The sequence below is a fragment of the Takifugu rubripes genome, chromosome 4, assembly GCF_901000725.2.
Source record: "Takifugu rubripes chromosome 4, fTakRub1.2, whole genome shotgun sequence".
Lineage (NCBI taxonomy): Eukaryota > Metazoa > Chordata > Actinopteri > Tetraodontiformes > Tetraodontidae > Takifugu > Takifugu rubripes.
In genome coordinates this window covers 2,098,759-2,123,506 of record NC_042288.1, presented here as the reverse complement: position 1 = coordinate 2,123,506, position 24,748 = coordinate 2,098,759, and the positions used below count along the sequence as shown (strand labels likewise).

General features: G+C 46.4%; 2 protein-coding genes across 3 annotated transcripts; both read right to left on the bottom strand.

Annotated features, from left to right (window-relative positions):
- Positions 1-309: 309 nt before the first annotated feature.
- LOC115249527 (proto-oncogene c-Rel-like) lies at positions 310-10,718 on the bottom strand. The gene is made up of 11 exons (XM_029835068.1): positions 10,643-10,718; positions 10,392-10,430; positions 9,158-9,297; positions 8,793-8,941; positions 8,170-8,261; positions 3,525-3,665; positions 2,997-3,101; positions 2,660-2,878; positions 2,487-2,552; positions 2,336-2,401; positions 310-2,190 (listed from the first exon to the last, which is right to left on the bottom strand). The coding sequence occupies exons 1-11, from the start codon at positions 10,647-10,649 to the stop codon at positions 1,286-1,288; spliced, it is 1,929 nt and encodes a 642-aa protein (XP_029690928.1). The 5' UTR covers positions 10,650-10,718; the 3' UTR covers positions 310-1,285.
- A 2,918-nt stretch (positions 10,719-13,636) lies between these two features.
- LOC101061332 (poly(A) polymerase gamma) lies at positions 13,637-23,734 on the bottom strand. 2 transcript variants are annotated; one of them, XM_003963643.3, is made up of 24 exons: positions 23,354-23,734; positions 22,479-22,637; positions 22,154-22,220; positions 21,959-22,040; positions 21,289-21,398; positions 20,489-20,542; positions 20,177-20,288; positions 19,968-20,057; positions 19,485-19,623; positions 19,335-19,407; positions 19,075-19,195; positions 18,884-18,968; positions 18,712-18,765; positions 18,430-18,549; positions 16,627-16,736; positions 16,011-16,132; positions 15,746-15,936; positions 15,581-15,654; positions 15,294-15,487; positions 15,135-15,215; positions 14,982-15,041; positions 14,790-14,893; positions 14,607-14,707; positions 13,637-14,290 (listed from the first exon to the last, which is right to left on the bottom strand). In XM_003963643.3, exons 1-24 carry the CDS (start codon positions 23,368-23,370, stop codon positions 14,118-14,120), a joined length of 2,493 nt encoding a protein of 830 aa, XP_003963692.2. In that variant the 5' UTR covers positions 23,371-23,734; the 3' UTR covers positions 13,637-14,117. The 2 variants fall into 2 exon arrangements, with proteins under 2 accessions (XP_003963692.2, XP_011601147.1); XM_011602845.2 differs by having other exon boundaries at positions 15,779-15,936.
- Between the last annotated feature and the right edge of the window lie 1,014 nt (positions 23,735-24,748).

Below are 24,748 nucleotides of genomic sequence, written 5' to 3'. Positions count from 1 at the left end.
TCTTTTCAAGGTGATGCCCAGCAGCTACACAGCCACTGATTACTTATTTATCTGGAGCGTCCCTTTTAACAGCGGCTGGTTGGTTGGTTTCGGCTCCTCGATGGGTGGGAGCCTCTCTGGTCACCTGGTCTGGGCTTTGCTCTTCGTGTGGGTGCAAATGAATCTTTTCTACCAACGTCATGACTGGGTGTAGTCTGTTTCACTTTCACTCTTAAGATTTTCTCAAAGTGGAAAATAACAAGTTTCCTCGGGCCCTCGCTCACCACGCGTGGTTCACCCGACCGTTTGTACCATAGACTGACAAACCAGTGAGGAATACAGCGATTTTATTTGTACTTAACAGTAGAAAAAAACAAGTAGCACTTCATACAAAGAAATAATCCAAATATTCAATATCCCCGACTGCCAGGGGGAGAGCGCCTGGCGTGGCGGGACTTTGGCGCTTGTTCAGTCCAGACACGCGTCCATGAGAGGGTGAACAAGAAGAAATACTCTGAGAACTCTGAATAAGACACCATCACATGACATAGTCATTACAGTGGAAGGACCACACTCAAGTGTGCTTCGCTCCAACTTCCTCAATGGAAATTTTAGTACCTAGACGTTTCTTGAGCGTCTGTGCAGTTTCTCGTTTTCATTCTCAAGACTGCTAACAGGTATTTACAGAGTGCACGTCGTGGTAAAAAAAAAGGTAACAGTGTAACGCAACGGCGTGTGCGCGGCAGGAACAATCAGTTATTGTCAAGGTAGCTTTGATTAAGATGCAAATTGTTGACAATAGAAAAGACAGAGAAATTCATTCATTTCCATTAAAATATGTCGTCGGTACAAGTCAAAGTATTTTATTTATTTATTGAAGAAGCTGGAAGCAAATGGACCAGTGAGGTGACGCCCCAAGTTCCGGTTTCTGGTCGAAACCCAATGGCAAACCCGACCCGACTTGTTCTCCATGTGGGTGGAACACCCTCAATTAAGAAAGAAATACATTTTCCCACGTCAGGCCGCCTCTTTTCAAACGGCTGTGAGCTAATTTGTTCATCGTGATGCTAAGGTTGCTAAGCTAAAGGTGCGATTCTCGAGTCTCTGCGTACGTCAGGCAGAGAGAAATCAAAGGAGTCCGGAAACTTTGAGGCGGCGTGATTGGGGCCCTCGCTGGACACCGCTACAGCGGTAGGACCTGCCGGTGCGACGAAGCCTGCTGCACCCGCGAGGAGAGGCCAGAAGGCTGAACGAGGCCACCGCCAGGCTGCTTCTCCTCTGTTCCTGCTGTCAGACTAAAGATGCTTCAGTTGTTGTGTCGGGTGGCTTTGATCCAGTCAGCCAAAGTCAGGAAGTGAGTCTCCGAGCCTGTTCTGCTATTTGAGTAGGGGTTTTGCAGATTCTTGAGAGGCTGGGAGCCGTCTTGTCTCAACTCCATGTGGCTCCCGTTGCTCACGGAACGGGGAAGCAGGTTGGTGTACGTATTTCCGTGGCTTTCCATCGTGGGCTGCATAACTGAGGCGTGGGACTCTTGTCCCACTGTGATCTGAGGCTCCTGCTTCATTTGGAAGACAGGCTGGGACCCTTCCTCCATCAGATCTTTGATAAAATCCTCTCCATCCATCCCCGCTAGGAACAAAGAGCCATTACAGCTGTTCTGGAGGGGATTGAGGGGATTGAAACTGGGCCACACAGTCTGGAGACCCTGGTTGCTGCTGCCTGGGCGGGTCTGGGCGTGAGTGTCGGGGGGAAGCACCTCTCTTTGATTCTGCATGTGGAAGAGCGGCTGGGACTGGGACTGGGGCTGGGACATGGACTGGGACTGGGACTGGGGCTGGTTTGCTTCAGCTCCTTGCGAGGTTGCATCCAAAATCTGCAAGTCCCGGATGGAGAGTTGAGGCAGAATGTGGCTCTCAAAGGTGTTGTGCTCCATCCGGTGGGGGTAACCCGATTCAGACCCCCGGCCCGGCTGCTGCTGCTGCTGCCTGCCGCCAGCGGGACACGAGAGACTGCTGACGCCAGCAGGGGTGTGCATGGTGACAGTCTCCATGGAGAGATTGGGATTCACCCACGAGTGGCCGCCGGGCACGGCTGGAGGCTGTGACGTCATCGGTGCCGGCTGAGCCCCCGGGTTGTAGACCGACGGTTGCTGGTTGAAGACCGGCGGCTGTTGTTGCATTGTTGCTGCGGGCTGTTGCCTCAGGTACATGTCTACAAAACAGAGAGAAAACCTTGAGCGCGGCTTCAATGAGTCATCACGCGCTGCTCGGAATTCGGAATGATTAAAGGCGGCAGTTGCATCTATTTCTTTACGCATCTCTTTTAAAAAAAAAAAAACTACAATCAAACAAGTCACCTTTTCTCATGGTACTCTGGGAGACCGCCTTTGGTCTGTTCATAGCCAGACATGAAAAGGGCCCACCTAAGAAAAGCCAGAAATATCTATTAAAACACACGTACACACACACACACACACACACACACAGAGGTATTACTGTTTCTCGTACTTGACAGTCCCGATATCCTCATGATGTTCTCTCTTCTGCGCTTCTTCTCGTTATAGCCATAAGGATCTACGACAATAAAAAAGAAACCCATCAATCAATGATCAGCTCCGAGCTGGGTCAGGAACTCCAGGTACCAGTTCGTCGGTAGCCCGAGGAGGTCGACCACCGCTCACCTTTATCATCAGGCAAATATCTGAAGTCCATTGATTCGCTGACTTCCTGGTCGGAGGGTCTGCGCAGCTGCATGTGCACCGTGACCGAGTCCATGATGGCGGTGTTGTAGTAGGGCGGCGTCTTGAAGACGATGGCTACTTGCCGATGAACGTCGGCCTGGGAAAAGGATCCTTTGGCCTCCCAGCCGTCGGTGGAGAAGAACCGCACCTCGATATCATCTGCAGGAGAGGGGGACGATGGGAAGACGGGCCTGTTATTACTGACGCCGCATGAACGGAGCGAAATTTGGGGACATGAACATTTGGGGGGGGGGGGGGGGGGGGGGGGGGGATGTACCTTTCTGCACTTTATCACATAGCAGGAAGATTTCATCTCCTCCTTTGACGCTGCCGCTGTTCCTGTTGATCCGACAGATCCTCAGCTCAGCCGTGTTTGGGGCCCCTAATCACGTCCACACAGAGTTGTAAGAGACCCAAATCCAGTCTGACCTACCAGCCTGGCTAAAGTGGTTCAGTGGAACGCTCTCAGTAGGCAGCCCGGTTTTAAGACCACATCAGCCGGGCCAGTTGAGACACATGTCACATGCATGCAGAAGAGGAAGTGCTCTGTGGTAACAGCTTTGGGGTAGGGTGTATGAAAGCACTTCCTCTTTCTAAACTTGAGAAACACTGAAGTGAACGCTGAAAACTGCCTTCTGACTGTAGCCGGCGCTCACAACAGGCTCAGACGCTGCATAAGAACAGTTGCCCGTCAATTCAAATCACTCAGTCTCCTTTTCTTAAAGAATTTTAGATCAATAGACTCTAAAATAATGTGTCAAACAGGTGACACACGAGGCAATTTCACAATTCCAAAGCCACTCACTGTTGTCGTAGATGGGATTAGTGACAATGGGCCTGAGGGACTGGCTGTACTGGCCCGTCTCGTCCTGCAGGGAAACCTGGATGCACAGGCGAACCACATTCAGGTCGTACTCCTCCGTCAGCAGCAGCTGCTCACGAGGCACTGAGGACACACACGCAGATGTCATCAATGTCAGTGCTAACATGCTAATCCATCAGTTGTGTTTACTATGTTTGGGCGACAAAAGCCCCTCGAGGTGTGTGTGTGAGTCGGCGACCTCTTGGTTTTAGCTGCAAGTCAACACTTGGAGTCATATTCCGCTTATTTCCGTGGAACAAAGTGTCATTGTGAAAATGCTATTTCCCTTTGGTGACTGAAAGTAATCGTGACAGAAAAAAGAGGATCAAAACATCAAAATGCCAGTTTAAACGGGACCTTTTTGATCCTCAAACACCTCAGTGAGGTGAAAAATCATACAAATGGTTGAGAAATTGTGTGTGTGTGTGTGTGTGTCTGTGTGTGTGTGTGTGTGTAGGGGGCGGGTGGAGTTGACGTTATCGCCACCGCCGAGTCTGTAAGTTGTCCCCACAACCACAACTTTGGATCCTATTAAAAACGTCACAGATAAGCTCGGCAGCCCACACAAGTGTAGAGAGTGAGGAGCTGTATTCACGACAGACTGAGACACCCACACACAACGTGCACAGGGGTTTCACATCTGCCTCTTCCTTCATCACACAATTTCTCTCAGGCTGGCTCGACCCGAGGAGGCCATCCCCTCCCACGATGCGTCACCACGGCGATGCTCTGCAACGTCTCCCTGGGGTGGAAAAAGCGACCACAGTGCCTCCTGAGAATGCCGTGACGTGTGTGAAAGCGCCAATAATTTGTCACTCTTGTGAGTCCATAAATCTAAAATCTTTGACATTCTGACACACAAAATCTGCTGAGCTGTTACGCCCGAGAGGCACAAACCTGCTGGGCCAGAAGTCAGACAGGAACTGGTCAAAAGAATCAAATCTGGATGCAGCTTTATCATCGTAAAAGACACCACACTGTCCTCTTTACCTGTCCCGCTATAACCAGTCCATTTATCCTCTCTGTCCCACTATAACCAGTCCATTTACCCTCTCTGTCCCACTGTAACCAGTCCATTTACCCTCTCTGTCCCACTATAACCAGTCCATCTACCCTCTCTGTCCCACTATAACCAGTCCATCTATCCTCTCTGTCCCACTATAACCAGTCCATTTACCCTCTGTCCCACTATAACCAGTCCATCTATCCTCTCTGTCCCACTATAACCAGTCCATCTATCCCTCTCTGTCCCCACTATAACCAGTCCATTTACCCTCTCTGTCCCACTATAACCAGTCCATCTATCCTCTCTGTCCCACTATAACCAGTCCATTTACCCTCTCTGTCCCACTATAACCAGTCCATTTATCCCTCTCTGTCCCACTATAACCAGTCCATTTACCCTCTGTCCCACTATAACCAGTCCATTATCCTCTCTGTCCCACTATAACCAGTCCATTTACCCTCTCTGCCCCACTATAACCAGTCCATTTACCCTCTGTCCCGCTATAACCAGTCCATCTATCCTCTGTCCCACTATAAACAGTCCATCTGTCCTCTCTGTCCCACTATAACCAGTCCATTTATCCCTCTGTCCCACTATAACCAGTCCATTTACCCTCTGTCCCGCTATAACCAGTCCATTTATCCTCTCTGTCCCACTATAAACAGTCCATCTTACCTCTCTGTCCCACTATAACCAGTCCATTTATCCTCTCTGTCCCAGCATAACCAGTCCATTTACCGTCTCTGTCCCACTATAACCAGTCCATTGACCCTCTCCTGTCTCAACCAGTCCATCGGACCCACTAATAGAGCCAGTCCACTTATCCTCTCTGTCCACTATAACCAGTCCATTATCTCTCTGTCCCACTATAACCAGTCCACTTATCCTCTCTGTCCTCACTAAACCAGTCCATTATCCTCTCTGTCCTACTATAACTGGTCCATCTATCCTCCCTGTCCACTATAACCAGTCCATTTACCCTCTCTGTCTCACTATAACCAGTCCATTTACCCTCTCTGTCTCACTATAAACCAGTCCATTTACCCTCTGTCCCACTAAACCAGTCCATTTACCCTCTGTCCCACTATAACCAGTCCATTTATCCTCTCTGTCCACTATACCAGTCCATTTATCCTCTCTGTCCCCACTATAACCAGTCCATTTACCCCTCTCTGTCTCACTATAACCAGTCCATTTACCCTCTGTCCCACTATAACCAGTTCATTTATCCTCTCTGTCCCACTATAACCAGTCCATTTACCCTCTCTGTCCCAGTATAACCAGTCCATTATCCTCTCTGTCCCACTATAACCAGTTCATTTATCTTCCCTGTCCCACTATAACCAGTCCATTTACCCTCTCTGTCTCACTATAACCAGTCCATTTACCCTCTGTCCCACTATAACCAGTCCATTTTTGTCTGCTGTGGGAGGATGAGAATCTGAGGGGAGGAAGAAGAAGAAAAAAAAATCTGCCTGCACCAAAGTGGAAATATCAAAGGTTACTGGGTGGAACATGTTCGGTGCGCGGTGCGCAGCGTGCTGTCGGCTCGGTGCATGAAAAATGTGTCAGAGGTGCTGCGGCAGCAGCTTGTTGGCTGAAGGCCGCAGCTGCACGGGTCAGGAGGCTCACCACGGCGGCAGCAGCGATGGCACTAGCAGGTGGATGTGAGGGTTAGCGTGTGCGTGGGAGCAGAGCGTGACAGCGAGAAAGAAGAGGAGTCAGGTGCCAAACGTCACCACAAGCAACGTCTCCACTGTGATTCACAGCCACTTTCACGGTGTGTAGAATATTACACTGCATCAATACACCAGCCGTGCACGGTGTCAAGAGGGGGAAAAGAAGGGGAAAATGTTCTGTGCCCCCGCTAATCTGTCGCAGATTTGCAAGATGCGTTTGTGCATTTAGTTGAAGGAATATTTTACATGAAATACACTAACATCAACGTTTCTGATTGAAATATTCATATTTATATAAAGATGTGCGCTAAGACTTAGCATAACTAGCGCAAGCTTGAACGTCCCCCAGCTCCTTCAGGTGTTTAAAGAGACACTATTTGCTGTTGAGTTTTAGGAACACGTGATTCTCCGTCAACACTGGAGTCAGATAATCCCCTAAATTAAATCTCTGGGTGAAGCTTGACAAAGAGGACTAGAAAGTCTGATGCAAAGGTCAGAACAGGTCGGTTATTCCTGTTCTCTAAAGCAAGGACAATCAGGGGAAGTTTAAACGGAGAAGGTTTACATTTATGGAACTCATACTCAATCAAAAATTCATTATTTTAGGCAGTTTTCTCTGATCATCCAATAATACAACAGAATTCTAACAATAAAAGCCACATTATTGAAATGTGTGCCCCCGATTATAGAGTGTAAAGCTTGTTAAGGTGGTAATAATGGTCAAATACAGCTTTAAATCACAGGGAGGCTTCAGAGGACTAGAACGCCGCTTTAATTTCCCTACAGGTGCTGTCCACAGAGGACGCAGAGGTCTGTCCTATACTGTGTCCTATACTGTGTCCTATACTGTGTCCTATACTGTCCCATAGCAGAAGGGCAGAGACAGTCGTGGCAGAAAATAACAAAGACTTTTGTCAGAAAGATGGTAAATGAAATGGCTGCTGTTTTAGCATCTGTGGTCTTAAATGTTGTTGTTGTGAGCAGGTTTGAAGGACACATTCGAAGGTTAATGTGAGCTAAAGACACTCGTCAAAGTTGTAAATGTCAGTGTTTCTACAATATCGGTACATGAAAATGTGCGTTTTAGCATTTAACCGATGCCGATTCATCCATTTTGTCCTTTTTCCTGAGGAATATACACATGATAGTGTGCGAACACAACGCTGCCATTGAAGACGAAGCCTTCAGCGTCTACATAGTTTTATAATCTTCATCTCTGCGAGCTGGGGAAACCCCTCCTCCCACCCTCCCCCCATCAATGAATCCCGCATTCCCAGCTCTCACGTGGCGTCCTGCATTCTGCTGGATTGAGCAACTGTGACTAAGAATGGGGAAGTAGCTCAACGCCTGTTTGTACACATGACCGCCCGTCTGTCAGCAGCATGACTGAAGAAACGCCATTAAACACAGCGTGCTGGCACAGCCACCAAATGACCAGACACACACACACACACACACATCCCGTATATACATGGAACCACACAACATTCCTGCTTATTTGGTACATTATGACCATAAACTCCGGAGTCGATAATTGGGAGAAGGAAGGGCAAATAAACTCAAATATCCCTGAAGGAGCAGCCCTGGGAGGGTCATGGTATGGTTGCCATGATTTTAGTCATTAGCTAAAGACAGCATAATATAAAACCTATAGATGTGATCGTCTGGGACACGTCACGCCCCCACCGAGCAGCGGCCTCCTCCGCCGTGTTGCTGTAACAAGGTTCCACTGAGAATAGCGCCTTAAATAAAACAGACGTTTCCCAAAAAAGCGGCGGCCCAGAAATAGGTGACCACTCTGTTTATGCTCCCCGGAGGGTTTATTGAGGTTCCGTTCTCAGCCGAGACGAGAAGAATTGCAACACATTTACCCCTGAAGTCGGGGGGAGACGGAGCCACTCACCACTGAAGGGGTTGATCCCTCTGTTGATCCTCTGGAGGATTGCATCCTTCACTTCCCTCCTCTTCACACACTGAATGCCCAGATTCTGAAAACTGAAAAAAAAATAAAAATAAAACAAAGATAATAATTCAGTTCTGGTGTAACAGGTAACTTCTGATGACCAGAAAACACCTGAAGAGAAGGAACCAGCAATCAAATAAGTAAAATAGTAGTTAAATAAAGAGACATTATTTAGTTACACAGAATCCCCCCCCCCCCCCCCCCCCCCACACACACACACACATTGTTTTTCATTTTAAACCCACTATAGGTGATGTCATATGGGGAATTCCCATATTGCATTCTTTATCGCAGACAAATATGCTTGTGTGTGTGAGTGTGAGCACGTGTGTGTGTGAATGTGTGTGTGAATGAGTGTAATTGCGTGTTTTGATTAAAATCTTTGCCATGTATCTGATAGGTCAGATAGGGGTTCTGAAACCATCTAAGAGAATGTCACAGTTGGAATACACACACACACACACACACACACACTCACGCACGCACGCACACACAGGTAATGTCTCTGGGAAAGCCACAGTAATCAAGCACAACCACAGACGACATTTTGGGGAGGCACTCACGCGATCACTCTGCGGTCGGGGCCAAACTCGGCCTCGTAAAAACCGTCTTTGCAGTCCTTCCCGACCAGGTCGTGAGGGTGCGGCCGGTACGGCTCGTTCTTGGTCACCAGGTAAACCCGAACTTTCCCTTTGCCACAATAGTTGAGGATCTGAGCGGACGGGAAGAGAGAAACAGGGTCAGGGATTAATGATTTGCTCCCGTCGGTCGGTTGTTCTACGTGTCCTTCGTCATTACGTTTACTGACAGAAAGGAACCTTTGTGTTCAACTGACACTTTCACCCACGACGGACCGCTGAGGTCCGGTGTCACGTGGTGACGAAGCCCATTTGCATGGATGTGACTGAGCTAAGTAGCGCCGACAGACCTGCAGGCTGGGGTAAGTCCTGTTGTTGTCGGAGCTGTTCTCGCCGGGGATGCTTCCAGCTGAGCGACCTTCGCACTTGTACCTGAAGCGCATTCCTCTCTGCTTGGGCTGCTCGAAGATCTGGATCTCAGGCTGCATCACTGCAGAGATCAGAGGTCACCAAAGGTCAGCGTTGGAGCGCTTCTCAGTGGGTCCTGATGCTGCCCTGCTGAGCGTTTACAGGCAGCATCAGGACCGACTCAAACCGGACTCACTCCCATCTCTTAAACGCTTTCATGTCCTCTCGGCTGCACATAGCTGGTAAAAAAACGGCTTCTTTCAACATTCAGCCGCTTCGATCAGTATCCCAAATGGAAAAGCAGCAAATCCTTTTACAGCTCGTTAAGAACAGATTTCTCTAAATGGTCCCGATAAATGAATACACAAACTGGGCAATAAAGACATGTTGGTGAATGATCAATTTAGTCAGCACATGTCATTTCACAGCTATTAACCATCCCAGCACACCTTTAATTATTAATTCATAGTGTTTGGGAGCTTTTGAGCTTTAACCAATAAAGACGTACTGGTTTATATTAGAATGAAAAACAACAAAAACCTGGTTGAACCAAGTGCATCCTTGTGGCTTATGAACCTGTTTCTACACTCCCAACCTATCACCGCAAACAGGCTGTACGTTTTAGCTGCTTTGATACATTTACAATGAAATAGGGCAACAACACATGACGCCTGTGCGAGAGAGGAACTAAATGATCCAGGAAGTCTCGGTGTGTTTGCTAAACACTGTTGGTATAACAGGCATGAAGACAGAAGTATTCCTGTGGGGCCGACGGCCATCAACAATATTGACACACAGATCTTTCGCAGGTCAGAATGAAACAAGTCCCGTCGCATTTCTGGCACTATTACAAATGTTGTGCTTCCTCATTTCGCACCAACTTCTGCACAGAGATTGAGAGGGGAACTGCAGCTCAGAGGCAGATTTCTTTTTTTTTTTACTGTATAAAATGGTGACAATTATAGCAGCCTCTCTCTCTCTCTCCCTCTCTCTCTCTCTCTCTCTCTCTCACACACACACACACGCACACACACACACACACACACACATTTAACAGATGTGAATGCCCATCAAGAAAGCAAAATGAGGAAGCGAAAGCCCTCAGACTGTTTAGCTCTTTATATGTTTGACTTGTGGTAACTTGTTTTAAAAGAGGGTGTATTAAAATGTACTCACTCAGGTGTGGATCACTCTCCAGCATGGGGGGCAGAAGAACTGTGGAGGAAAAACGCAACATCGTGTGTGACATCTCTGGTTTGTTGGAAGCAGCTCTGCAGGAGCCGACCTTTAATTACCAACATCACTGTGGCAAAACATATTTAGCTCCCGTGTGTGTACAGATTAAGACGTTACACTCTTTGAAAGTGAGCTTTCAGCGTGTAACTCTTCCCTTTGCTGTGTGAGTGAGTAAATAGACTGTTACTCACCATCCATGATGCACACAGACTTACACTCCGCCAACTTTCTGTCTGTGGAAGAACTCCTGTTGACTGAGTGACAGTCAAGCAGAAGTAATATTTATGGGGAGGGAGCGGACAGGGGAATTCCCCTCGGTCACCGCCCACTTAGTCTAAAATGACCAATCAGCAGCTGCGAGAGTCACCGCTGGGCGGGGTCAAGGAGTTGCCTGTTAACGGGGATGTGGGCCAAAAACACTTATACATGCGAACTTGATGATTACCTTTACTATAAACATAGTAAAAATAAACACAGATTCCCATGTTGGTCAGCACTATTTCACAAATGTTTGATTTTTTATGTTATACATCATACAAGAACTGACTGTAATTAGATTTACTCATATACCTTGATTTTCACGCAGATTTAAGCTCCTGCTCCCCCAGAGTTGAGGATAAATATTGAATAACATTTGCTATGATTTTGCTTGAAAATGAAGGGAATGTTGACTCAAGGACATGTGACTTTAGGTGCTTTGCATTTGAGGACATATGAAGAAAATCTTAAAATCTGATTTACAATTAATATATATATTAAAAAAAAAAAAAGGTCCACTATCATGAGGAGAAAAAAAGACAAAAAATAAAAAAATAAAATTCAGGTGATAAAATGTTCCTGAGGGTTACTGTGCTGATGTGTCGACAGCTGGATAACAAGCTGCTGTGTCCTGGTTCACGGCCTCGTCACCCTGAAAATGCCCCGCTCTTGGATGAGAGACTGCCACGGATCTGCCAGCTCTTCCTATTAACACCTGTGGAAATAATATCCTACAATCTCTTCACGTTAGCCGACTCTGGTCCACTCTCCGTCTTCGTCTTTCTTGATTCCAGTGCCTCTGACGCCATCCCCCACTGGTCTCACACCTCCAAACTGGTTCCATCCAAACCTCACAAGCAGCACTATGGTCATCCAGCCTAGATCCATTGAATCCATCCCCTCCCAAGCTAATTCCTTCCTCACGAAAGTCTCCCGGTTCTGTCAGATGCCTCAGCTGTGTTGCACACACCTTCAGCCATCAGCTTGTGCCTATTGAGGTCATCCATGGTGGATTTAGGGTTCATGTGGAATCATTACCCATTTGTGGAGGGCTTCCTCTTTTAAAACAGCCTTTTTTCCCCCCAAAAAGATGTTTTAAGTTTGCTTCCCGGATTTCATGAAATCTACTCTGCATGGTGCCGATTTCCCCTTTTCACTCCAAAATTATACAAAACTGAGAAAAAAAAGGATTCTTTTATTTTTAAGAGTATCGAAAAGTGCTTAAAAGTATATTTTTAGGGGGATCATTTCATCCTTCGCTTGCTGACCTGATCACTAACAACCATTTATATCCCCTCCCGGATCATTAGGATTACAGCAAGTTAATGAGGTGCTTATAAATGTCATTTAATGTTTCAATCTTAGCACTTATTTCAACTGGTATTATTGGTTAGTTCCATGATTGATTTAAAAAGTAATAATTAAACAGATTTTATAAACATTTGATGGCTGGAAGTGAATATTATTGGCTAAAATTCACCCACCAGGATTTACATTTCAGCCCATGGACAGAAATTTCCATGTAGTTTGGAGCAAAAGCCAAAAGAATTTATGAAGAACACAGTGAACAAGCATTGTTTGTAGGGGTTTAATTGGTGGATCCATTTAAAGGAAGTGATAAACATGTACAAAAATACCCTTTCAGTACAGATTAGAAATAAACATCTAGATGACATGTTTGATAAATGCTTCCAAACAGCAGAATATGAAATGATCTGAAACAGAATTGTGCATTATTAATGGAGAGACCTACCTGCTATGAATGCTATTAAAAAAGGTCACATGGTACAAATATGCAAATATAAATAAAGCGATAAGAAAACCCCCAATAATGACAAATATGCCTTGTTGAAAAGAAAAACAAAAAAACAAAAAAACGCTTTCTGTACATTTGCTAACGGAATCAGAATGTGGAAAAGGAGTTTGTTACCTGCTGTGGAGCAGAAGAGCTCTCGCTGCCTTATTTTACATTTACCTTCTGTGCTGAAATCAAAGACACTCAGCTTCAGCCCAAAAAGCCGAGAGGTGGGAGTCTGAGGCGTGAAAAGACCCCCAGCCCCACCAATCAGCCATCGGTGGCGCCTGCCTCTTAAGAACCTCCACGGGAGGTGCACAGGGTTATCACCCACAATGAAGGGAATTCTGTCACTCTCCATAATCAGTCACACACAATCAACAGTAAACACACACACACCAACACAGCTCAACCAACGCTCCCGTGAACACAAGAACAAGCTTGACCTGAACGACCTTTACTTACAGTTAACTGGTGGCTGAGGTGGCAGTTGGATCGGGGGGGGGGGGGGGGGGGGGGGGGGGGGGGGGGGGGGGGGCCAGAATCCCGAACAGTGCTTCTGTCGTCCCGACGAGACCAACGTTGGGTCCGACAACCGTGACACAAACACGGAGCCGATATTCACTTGTTTGACTGTCCAGTGTCGACAGCACCATCTGGGACTCAAACACACCATGGAAACCAAACGGAGATGGGCTTCACACCAAGACATCAAACACCAGGATTAGTGAAGTGTGTGTGTGTGTGTGTGTGTGTGTTGGGGGGGGGGGGGTGTTATTCTTCTCAAATAATATCAGGAGCTAAACTAAGCCAAAAGATCCAGAGCCTGTAAATCACTTCCAGAAAATGCACGACACCGACCTGAGAAGTGCTGATGTAACAGGGTGTTCGATCATCTACACACTGCAACGTTATGCTACGCTAATCCGTCCTCTCCAGATAGTCCCGGTGGTCCCGAGAGAGGAGGTTGTCATTTCCATAATATCCAAACTCTCAAAGCCTCTCAGCAAGTGGATCCAACCATATACAGCATTTACAAAAATGTCCAGGCTAGAGACAAATCCTTTTGGACAAGCAGTAGAGAAAAACAAAAGAATTCCTTTTTTTTTTTTTTTTAAACATTTTTTTTTCCTTTTTAGATAAAACTATGAATGGTCAAAAGACTGCACAGTTATCTTTAGCCTTTTTTTTAAGACAAAAAGTTATATACATGAATATTTACTGTACATGTTTTGTGAGAAGAAGAAGAAAAAAAAAAAGAAAAATCTGCATTGATAAATGGTTGTTTAAAACATTCACTGGGTGAAAAGTGGAAAATGAAAACCAGCACATTTTCAATCTGTACGGCGTACTTCTGGAAACACTGAGGAAGTAGTTGAGTAAAAAAAAAAAGAAAAAAAAGGTCAGATATCTCTGTGACTGTTGCATTAAATTCCCCGAGAGCGCCGACAACATCCGATATCCACTGGCACTAATATAGACTCTGTGGTGTGGGGTCGTCCATCTGGCTGGATCACATTGAACACGCTCCCTGAAGTCACCTTCTCAATGCTTGGTTCCCTACAGAGCCCCGCCCCGTTGTCTCTGGGTTCCTCCAGTCCCAGGGTCAAAGTTCAACCTATATGGATCCTGGCCTCCGTCTCCTTTAGCCTCTTGGCCTGCTCCTCTAAAGCAGGGGAGTGGGGCCTTTTAGACGCAGCTCCGTTCAGCGGGTCCAGGCCTCGACTCACTAACGTGGGGATGGAGCTGCCGACGGGGGGGACCGCGTGTTTGGATCCCGCTTGTTCTGCAGGGAGAAGGAAACACGAGAGTGACAGTTAGAATTTATAGTCTTCCTTTAAAAACACGGCGTTTCAGCGGAGTCGTGTCCTCGTTACATCGATGAGCGGCGTGTGATTTAGATCAGATTATTTAGCGTTTGTCAAGCAAAGACCAGTGTGTGTGTGTGTGTGTGTGTGTGTGTGTGTGTGCGGCGCCCTCAGCTTGTTCCTATTGAGCTTGCTGGGGGCCTCAACCCTCTGCCAGGCTTCAGTATTTAACTATTTAACATTACTGACGAGGGAAACTCGTCAGTGAATTATTTTAAATAAAAGAACACGTACTCGAGCCGATAACAGGTATGGACATTCCTTTTTCTTCACTGGTTGGAACGTCGTCTGTAGGGAGGGTGCCTTCAAACACTGGGGGCTTCGGGGGTGTGATGCTACGGCAAATGATCGGAATTTAAAGACAAAAAAAAGAAATGAAAGTCACAATTTGATGGCAGAGATGTGGCTGAAGCTTACTTGTGGCGGTTGAGGGCCAATTTGATGGAATTCTTTACAACACGACAGCTGTTGCTGGCCGGGAGCGGCGAGGAGGCATCCGGTAGTTCCATGCTGGGGAGTCTCTGATAAGGACCAGGGAAAAACATCACCTAACAGCTTTGATTTTAAAAAAAACAAAAAACTATGGCAACAAAACCACTTGCTGCTTACCTGCGTTCTTGACGTATCAATGGTTGGAATTGGTTTAGCCTTTGGTTCTGAAAGGGAGACCTAAAGACACACGAGTGACAATGTCAGTTCTGCCTCAGCGTTTGTGTGTTAGCAACATTCTCATGGTTCAATAACATTACTAAAAACACCTACAATAGTGGCTCCATCTGCACGTGCGGAGCAGTCCGAGGGGGGGTACGGCTCTTTAAATGCAGAGTCATCATTGGACACCACCTGCAGCGGGAAGACCGGAGTGTGAGGCGTTCAAGAGCCAAACTGTTGCTCTCCAGCCGCTGAGAACAGCCCCGTTACCTCTGCGTCTTTGTGCCGCTTCGCCATCTCCTCTTCTACGGGCGAGTGCGGTCTCTTGGCCGGAGCGCCGTTGATGGAGTCGTCGAGACCGTTGGGTTCCTCCTTGGGACTGCTGGCGGCGTTGGGCTTCACGTCGCCGGCCAGCACGGCGGAGACGGCCGGAGGAGACGGAGGCTTCGCTTTGACCGACGGCTCTGCGGGAGGAGACGGTACAATTGGTTTCTCCAATGACGATAAAGGAATTCCTCCCATTTCCAGAACTGAGCCAGCAACAGTGATGGACGTGCCTTGTTCCTGAGCCTCCGGAGCGGCGCTGGTTGCTGGAGAATCCTCCACAAAGAGCTTTTTAGGGGAGCCCACGCTGCAGCGAGAGCGACAAAACACGGTGGTTACAAATGAAGCCGCGCCGCAAGCTAAGTAGCCTTTAATCTCTCTTTATAAGGTCTCTTTACTTTTCCTCATGGTCAATACTGCAGGAGTCCCACCTGTCCTCCGTGTCTGAAGCAGGTTTGGACTGTTTGCAGGGCGGGGAGCTGAAGGGCGTGCCGGTGTCGGTGTCTCTGGAGCTGTCCAGGTGGCTGCTGTCCAGAGAGATCCGCTTCGAGCTGCCGCCGTTCGAGCTGCGATTCAAGTCCGCTATGCTCTGCTCAAAAGACCCAGAGGAGAAAGGTCAGCGGCGGAGACCTGCACGCGGATGAGCCGAGGTCGAAGTCTCACCCTCTTCTTCTTCTGCACGAGTTCGGGGGGAAGGTACAGATTGAGCTGCTTCTTCTTCACGTGCGTGGCTTCGATCTTCATCCCGTTCTTCAGCATGTTGATGTTGTTGGCCTGCCTGTAGACTGCAGTCACAGAAATTCCAATCAGCACATTCCCACCAAGGATCTAACGCGAGGGGGGGGGGGGGGGGGGGCGCCGCTCCTCGGGAACGCCCTCAGCGGGGCCGGCTTTGATCCTCTGATTTTAGTCGCATGTTTTGATCTGTCAAATTGTAACTCGACCCTCACTTAAATGTCAAGAACCTGAAAATCTGTTTTGCTTCCAACAGTTAATTATCAAACCATTTCAATGACCCCCCCCCCCCCCCACACACACACACACACACACATTCTGGAAAGGTTCGACACATCTTTGAATCAATAAACCAAAGTGCTACATTATTTTCACATTAGCAAACGGCTAAACCTCTTTAAATGAGTGAAGGATTTAACCCTTATATAAATACGAGCGCTCGTAAAGTGAGATTTCCTGTTGATTAAAATCACAATGAAGGTGTAAAAGGTGAGAGGAGGAGTTCTGATAGTTTACTCAAGGATGAGGCGTGAATATCACCTACCGGTGTCGGTGAACGACTGGATGTCATATGTGAGGTCAATGTTTACGCTCTCGGCATTCTCCATTTTCTTGAAAATGATCCCAATGAACCACATGGAAACAAAGTCGTTCCTGCGACAGAAGTTCAGGAGCACAACATCAAAAGTGAACAGCTGTTTATTTGTGTCACGGCATTCTGTGGATAACAGACAGCTTCTAAAGGAACTGTGGTCACGGAAACCCAGACGGCTCCAGTCCAAACTGCTTTAAACGTATGTTCACACCTTTACATTAGCTCAGGTTTGCTCCGAGCGCCGGTGCCGAGCAGCACGTTACACAACAAAAGAATAAAAGAAGTGGTGCATATTTAAAACTGCCCACGAGTACTTTATCATCTAAAGGTATGAGACATTAATCATTTGTAAATCAAGGAATGAGGACTTGGAAAATAAACTCTTTTAATTCATGTTTCAATCAAATACATAACATACATTTCATTTTAACACACTTCTATGAGGCTGTGTAGGACAGTAGACATTGAAACACACACACACTCACTCAAAATGTGCATATACACGTACAAATTGTGCACGCAATCACACACGGAATGAGAGGAAATTAGCCAATGTTAGTTTTATATTAGCTGAATGCTATGTTGCAATCGAGAAGATGTTTACGTGGACAACTGAGAGAAGAACAACGTGATGTCACGGTGCCTCATTCAGAGCAGACTATGATGCACCGACAGTATCAGCTACGCCCAGCCTGGATTATCCAGTTCTGACAGTAGATGGCATTTTAGCCACCGGTCCAGGAAATGTTCATTTCTCTCAATAACATCTGAAAATGTAAAGCTTGGTTCAAAGCTGTAAGTTGATGGAGAAAACTCCCTCTGCGTTCACATGACTTTCAGCGTGTTTACTAATGTGTGACCGGAAATCATTTTTACTCGTCATTTGAAATGTCCCAATCGCATTTTCTTGGTCATGTGACTTCAACTATCAGCCCATAATGAGTCCTAACCCTATACTTTGGTAACGCAGTCAACAAAAGGTCAGATCTAAGGCGTCATTAGTGAAATAACGAACAAACTTATGTTCACGTGACGATTGAGCAGCGCTTATAGCACCACCTAGTGGTGACAGTGACTAGTACACGTGGACTTGTGAAGCTTTGTACATACAGGAGGGCTGAACTGAGGTCAATATTATGGGATTGGTCACTGCAACAGCAGGCCTTTTGGGCTCCACTTTTTCCCCGTTTTTTCCGATCTTGCCAGCTGTTCACATGTGCTTTCCGAGCACTGCCACACGCGTCTGAACGGTACGCCCACTCAGAAAAATAGTCTCGAAGCCTCATCGCCCACTCGCTGATATTGAATATGCGCCATAGAGCCTTAATGATGCCACGCTATATTTCCATGTGCCCACTATCCACTTTCAGCACACGTGCGGCGGGTTAAACCGCGGACGGGTGGACAAAATCAGGTGATTCTCAAAGGATCGGACATCCCCTGCCTATTTCTTCCAGGTTTATGTGGCAAAAAGGTCTGGTGCCCAGATGCAAACTCTAATCAGAAACTCAGTGGGTGCGGGGTGATTCCATGTATTCGTGTGTGACGTCACTGACTTCTCTGCAGACGTGCGGGTGGATCAGTGGGACCGCTTCACTCGGGGCAGAACTGTTAGACTCATAAACGTGGAGGCACCGTTGCATTAATTGTGAGGTTCCCTGTGTTGCCATTCTTACAGCGTTGGTGGCTTAGAATAGCCCTGTGCACAAAGTGTAATGAAGACCCGGAGACAACAGCGTTATCGGCACTCACTCGTTCCGGTTTTCTTTAGAGCCAGGAAACGACTGAGGGTTGACGTGCGCCAGGGTGATGTACTCGTTCCTCTCCAGGTTCCCCACCAACACGCGGATCTTTGACTCCACCAGTCCAATCCTAAAAAGAAAATTCAACAATTACAGTGTTAAAGTTCTCAAGACTAGAAAAAAAAGGCCTTTAATAAACTACTAAACTCTATGCGGGCTCAACAATACAGAACATCCATCTTTTAATACTGTATTGAATAAAGAGATTGCTTAAATTCGGACTTGCACTCACCATTCTAGATGGTTTTCCTCTGTGGACGCGCTGGCTGCGAGGACGATGTAATGCCTGAAGAGCACAAGGAGACACCAACAACTAAACCCCAGAGCTCCCAACCACCGCGGACACAAAGTGACCTTTACAGGGTTTCCTGCCCTCAGGTGTTTCACGGAAGAACGCCACTTACTTGTACTTTTGGAAAAAGTGAGGTGGTTCAAACAGTTTGGACCATTCTGCTTTTCCCTGCAGAATCTCATCGGTGACGCTGAGGCCTGTCAATGCAACACACACCGGCTATGACGCTTAAAAAAAACCCACACCAAATATAATCCCAGCCGTCCCCGAAAGCTTGCGCCGCTCGCGGTTTTTGTGCCGTACCGTATTTAAACTCCTCGCTCATGATGGTGCGCGTCGAGGTGGACACGTTGTACGTGGAGTTCTGTTGGGGGTAGGCGGGCGTGATGATGGGCATCAGGTGGTATCTGTCAGAGGGGTTTACCTACAAACACGCAGAGATGTTAGCATGGTTTGGCTAACACCTCAGACTAAAGAAACCGTCTTCAGCCCAAATCCAAACACGTTCCTTTATTGAGCGCTTCACCAGAACCAAAGCACTTCAAACGACGGTGTTTACTCACTCTAGGATCCCAGACAGGTAAATTAAGATTACTGTCCTCTGGTTGTTTCAATAGGACCGGATTTGGCCACTCCCTGGAGGGTGAAACGGACTACTGTATTAAATCTATATACCTGGCATCATGCGGGATGGGGGGGAAGGGGGTTCTCACCATTTGGAAAACACCAAGAAGAACTTGTGGACCAGAGTGGCTGCCACAGCATTTGGATACAGCTGGCACGTCCTGGCCACCAGCATGGCCCACGACACCCCGCCGAGAAAGCCCAGCATGTTGGAGTAGATCCCCCGGCCTGCAGGCACACATCAGCGCGTCAGCACTCCGCACGTGCGCAACGTTCGAGAGGATCCATTTAAAAATGGATAATGGTTGAATCAATAGAAGCAGATTAAAGCAGCATTTCACATCCCTGGAAGACCCAAAGGGTCAGAGGTCACAGGTGTAACCAAAAATGAATATGACAGGAATATCTGGCTTGGATCAGAATATTGAGGGTGCCGCTCGTGTTTGTGCACATGAACAGAAACGAGTCAAAAACGACTCAACGTCTCGATGGAAAGAAGCTTTGAAGTTCTGACCCGTTCCGTTAAAACACTTTATTGCGGTAAATGAATGGAAAAGGTCGTCTTGGCTTACGTTTGGCCCACAGCTTGATGGCTCTTAACGTGAGCCTGAAGTTTTCTTTATTTGGCACCAAGTACAATATTTCATCTGTAACCCGACAACCTGGAAAGAGAAAACAACAAAACACCAAACCCCTTAAATTTAAGGGAAGATTCACCCTCACAGGTAATGTGAGCGTTCATAATCTCAACGCTCCCGTCTGGGAATGTAACGGAATGTACCATTGAGACTGCGGATGCATCGAATATCCAGATTTTTCAGGATGGAGTCTCCCCGGAGGTCCAGGTTGTCTGGGATGGAAGGCAAGGCCAGTCTGGCAAACAGCAGGTCAATCTAAAGCAACAGAGAATCCAGACCGACGTCAACATCAACACCACGTTCCTAAATATTGGTGTTCAATCATTTGGAGACTTTTTAGCTTTAAATCTAAACAGGAAGTGTGCAGCTGCTTCCTGTTTTAGACAGGTAGATGCAGCTCTGTGATGACAAGGGTGTTAAAAAAAATGATTTGGACAGTGTTGATGACCACTCACCTCTATTCCATCAAATTTAAATTTTATCACTGGTACAAAAGCATCCTCAACAGCCTTGGGAAGAAATAGACGGGACAAAAATCGTCAATGGATCTGAAACAAGCAGCTTGGTTTGGTAGAAAATGAGCAGACAACTGTAAACATGTCACAGGTGTAGGTGTGTGTGTGTGTGTGTGTGCTCAGACTGACAGCAGCGTTACTAAATATGTCTGTTAATTTACAACATTACAATTGTCCTTGCTGCACGTTTAACAAACCAAATTGGAAACCTTTAACTTTGCAATTTGGAGTAATTAACAGTGGTTTTAAATAACAACACATCAAATTCGACCCTCAGACCAAAACAGTCCCGTTATGACAGTCATCAGCATTGATATTACAATACACACGGCTAAAACATTTTATGTGTATACATCTGTTGAAGAAGCTAATTTCATCACTATATTCGATGAATCCCAGTATACCAGCATCACAGCACCAGGAAATGATGACAAAACTACTGAAAGAGTTTATTATCATTAGTTACTCAAACAAATATGAACTTACAAAAGGAATTCAAGGATAAAACAGGCAAGAACTCGGACCTCACAGCGATGTTGTACAGCATGTCACAGACAGAGGCGTTAAAGTGACCTAACACACTTTACAGAGCTCAAGCTGGGTCACAACTCAGCACAGGTGAGTCTGAATGGCAGCGAGCGTTCCTTTAATCAGCCCCAAAGGTCACCAATAATGCACCGCAATTAAAACCCACCAGGTTCTAACGTGTAACCTTTAATACAAAAATGCTACAGACATACCCTCAAGTCTTTGATCTCTTCATGTTGCTTCAATTTCTCAAAGAAAGACTGGAAAAAGTCCGTCCTCTCGACGTGTCGTGGGGCCACACATAAGGCATCAATATCAGCACCTAGAAGAAATGCGAGCCGACGTCAGTATTGATGCGCCGGGGAGTCCGAACAGACAGTTCAGGAGCGCACAAAGCACAAGGGCAGCAGCTCGTTTTCAGACTCCAATAGAAGCGGAGACAACCAAACACCACCACAAGCTTTTCGCTCATTCCTTTCAATTTACATAAAGATGTTCCACTGAATAAATAAAGGGTGTATTGTGTGTTTCTGATATATCCAGCATTAAAATGGGCTGTAGCTCCCAATGATTGTCCTGTGTTTCATAGCATCCTCTCGTCCCCGGCCAGGTTTCCGACCTCGACGTGTCTGGAGGAACGTTTCTGATGTTGTGTTACAGCTCTCTTCAGCTCAGTGTTGATGAACTTATCAGTACCCTCCCTGGACATGGACGTGCCCCCTTCCCCTGTGCTCAAACACACCTCTTCCAGCCGTGCCGTGCAAGGAAGCATGCTTAAACAAGGCCCAGTCACGCTCGCATTAGCCAAAATAAATCTGTGCTCAGACACAACGGTTCGCTAGCGCCAGTGCGCCCTTGAACCCGGCGCCAGCCCGTCCGTACCTTTCGTGTGCACTCCAAGACGGTAGGACCCAAATGTAAATATCTTGCCCCCAACACAGCTTATAGCTGATGGTGGGAGATTCTGTTGAAAAGGGAAGAATAGGAACAAAAATCACAGCAGTGTTTTCTCTTCTTGGTGGGAAAGCTGAAAGTTTTGGCATTATTAGAATCATCACAAGCAATAAAGACACTTACCTTTAATTCACTGATTTCTGCAATCCATTCTTTTACAAAGTTATTTAACTTTCCAAGAACCGCGAGCCTGAAATGAAAACGAGCTTAGTTTTTCTTTTTCCCAGAACGCAGCTTTGATTCAAACAAAACGACGATAAAATAACCAGACAAAAACCAGCAGCATCTACTTGGTTGAACTACGATTTTAAAGAATTCACCATGACATTCACAGGGGGGCCCGACTAAGTCATGTGGCGTCACTGGAAGGCTCTCTGGTCAAATTTGAACATGTGGTCGAGTCTCTTTTTACTAACCCGAGACAAGCTCTGTGATGAAGGTGTCTCACCTGTGGTTCAGCTCTTCCTCATCCTCAAACACCCCAAAAGGTTGCATGGCATCACAGAGTTTCTTGGTATAGTGGTGGTCTATTTCACGGGGGGGTGCAAGGCTAATGGCAGAGGTGATGCCGTAATGTTTCTGGCTCTGCTGCCCGCTCAACATGGTGCTGCGAGGAAACAAGGCGCCAATTCACTCAATGACAGCTACGACGCGTTAAAAACAATGTCACCAGGCGGCAAGTCCCCGGTCCCCGGCTCACATCATGAACATTTGGGAATCCGACAAAGTGTTACCGAGCCCACGCTATCATGCAATGGTCTGAATCTGTGCTCTACGACCTTATTATGGGACTCCTCTCTCGCCTGTTACCGAGAACCCCTGCGTAAACACAGCTTGGCTAATATGCACACATGCAACAATGTTAAAGTGCTTCAACAGTAACCACGATATTAACTATACTGCTGGTCCGATTAACTCACGAACTCACGTAACACGACGATTACTTACCTAGAAACTAAGAAACTCAAAGATGTGCAAGCGGCGACCAAATATTAGCCCACAGGCTACAAACAGGTTGCAGGCGCTAACAAATTAGCCAATTTTAGCAAGTTAGCAAACTAGCTTGCTACCATAAAATATCGAACGAGCTATATGTATCGCAGATATTTTACGCCGGTGTCGTGGCAATAAACCCAAGTATATGTCTTTGAAGTTCAAAATATTTCAGTTACTCTCCGAATGATCAAAGGCAGACAGGCCAGTGAGCTAGACACCAGTCCGAAGGCCTTGCTCAGTTGTTGTGACAGTTAGCTAGCATTACCTCTTAGCCTATTCTTTAGGACTATCTTCAAGGCAAATGCAAAATAATCACAAATGGCTTACCTTGACATTTCTTTCATGACACTCTAACCCCCCACACGGCTCTTCTGCTGTAAACCCGTATTAAAAACTCAGAAAATCAGTAATTGGAAATGATAACAACCTCGACCTGATTACAACAATGGTCACTTTCCAGAGAACAGTTTAAACGTTCCCAGTGAACCGGAATTACTTCTTTTAAGACATCGTATCCGCTCGTGCTCCTAAAAGAAAAGTCAGACCTAATTTGTTCACGACGAGCACAAAGTGTGCTGGATACCGACAGTGAAATAGACCGTTTATTGCAACTTTTTCCCCCAGATATTTCAAACTAAATCGAACGTCTTTTTTTGCCGGGCCAGCGTCTGCGCGAGGCACGCAGAGTTACCATAAACTGGAACGGCCACGCCCCATCCCGGACCCAGACCACGTGACCCAGGCCTGCGGCGGCGCGTGGCGCTCGGCGACCCGTCTCAATTAGAATTTCTCATTGATTTCTTCTCCGTCTCAATCAACTAATGCTTTACGTTCAGGGTTTTGATGCACAAAGTTCAATAAAATGAGAATCCCCCATTAAATGCATGTAACACATTTATTGACTGCACCTTCAATTGAATGCTGATGGCCAAAAATGACATTTTGGGAGACTGTGCAGGAGAATTAAGGCTACATCTGCTGCAAAGGTTGGGCTCAGTTCCTGAAACGGCGACTTCCACGTCCATTATGACACCAAATGCACGGCGCTCAGCTCGGCTTCCCCTTCTGCAGTTAAGGGTAAAGTTAAGGGGAAAATATTTTAGGCATTTGGGGGCAACGCGTTAATGTTGTCGAGGATCCAGGAGCACATTTGTGGAACCTGTGTGGAACCTATTTGTGAAAATGCAGAAAAACCACATTTTGCTGACTATTTTACATTGATTGAGAAATTAGATTTATTTCCACTTAACTTTCCCTTAACTGCACAGACAACTAGGTTATTATTATTATTATTATTATTATTACTATTAGTAGTAGTAGTAGTAGCAGTAGTAGTAGTAGTAGTAGTAGAAGTTTGCATTTCATTTCTATATCCTAGGCTTTTACTGCAGCACATAGGCTCAAATCTTTAAGAGGGGAATAAGTACCTTAAAAAAAGCTTTTTAAAACAAAAAACAACGAATACAATTAAAAAAAATACAAATAAAAGAAATATATTGTCACTGAAGCTGGCTTTGTGGGTCAGCGGGAACAGATATGTTCTTTGCTGCATATGATATGACGAGAGAGAGTCACATAAATAGTTAACCAATGACATGAGGATTCCTAAGGGTTGCCTGCCTCAAAAAGCACAGAAGTGTCAGTTTAAATTCTGTCTACTTTAGCTCCTTGGGGTGACACATGTGACTCATCTGGATCTTCTACAATAAATGATCTTTTACT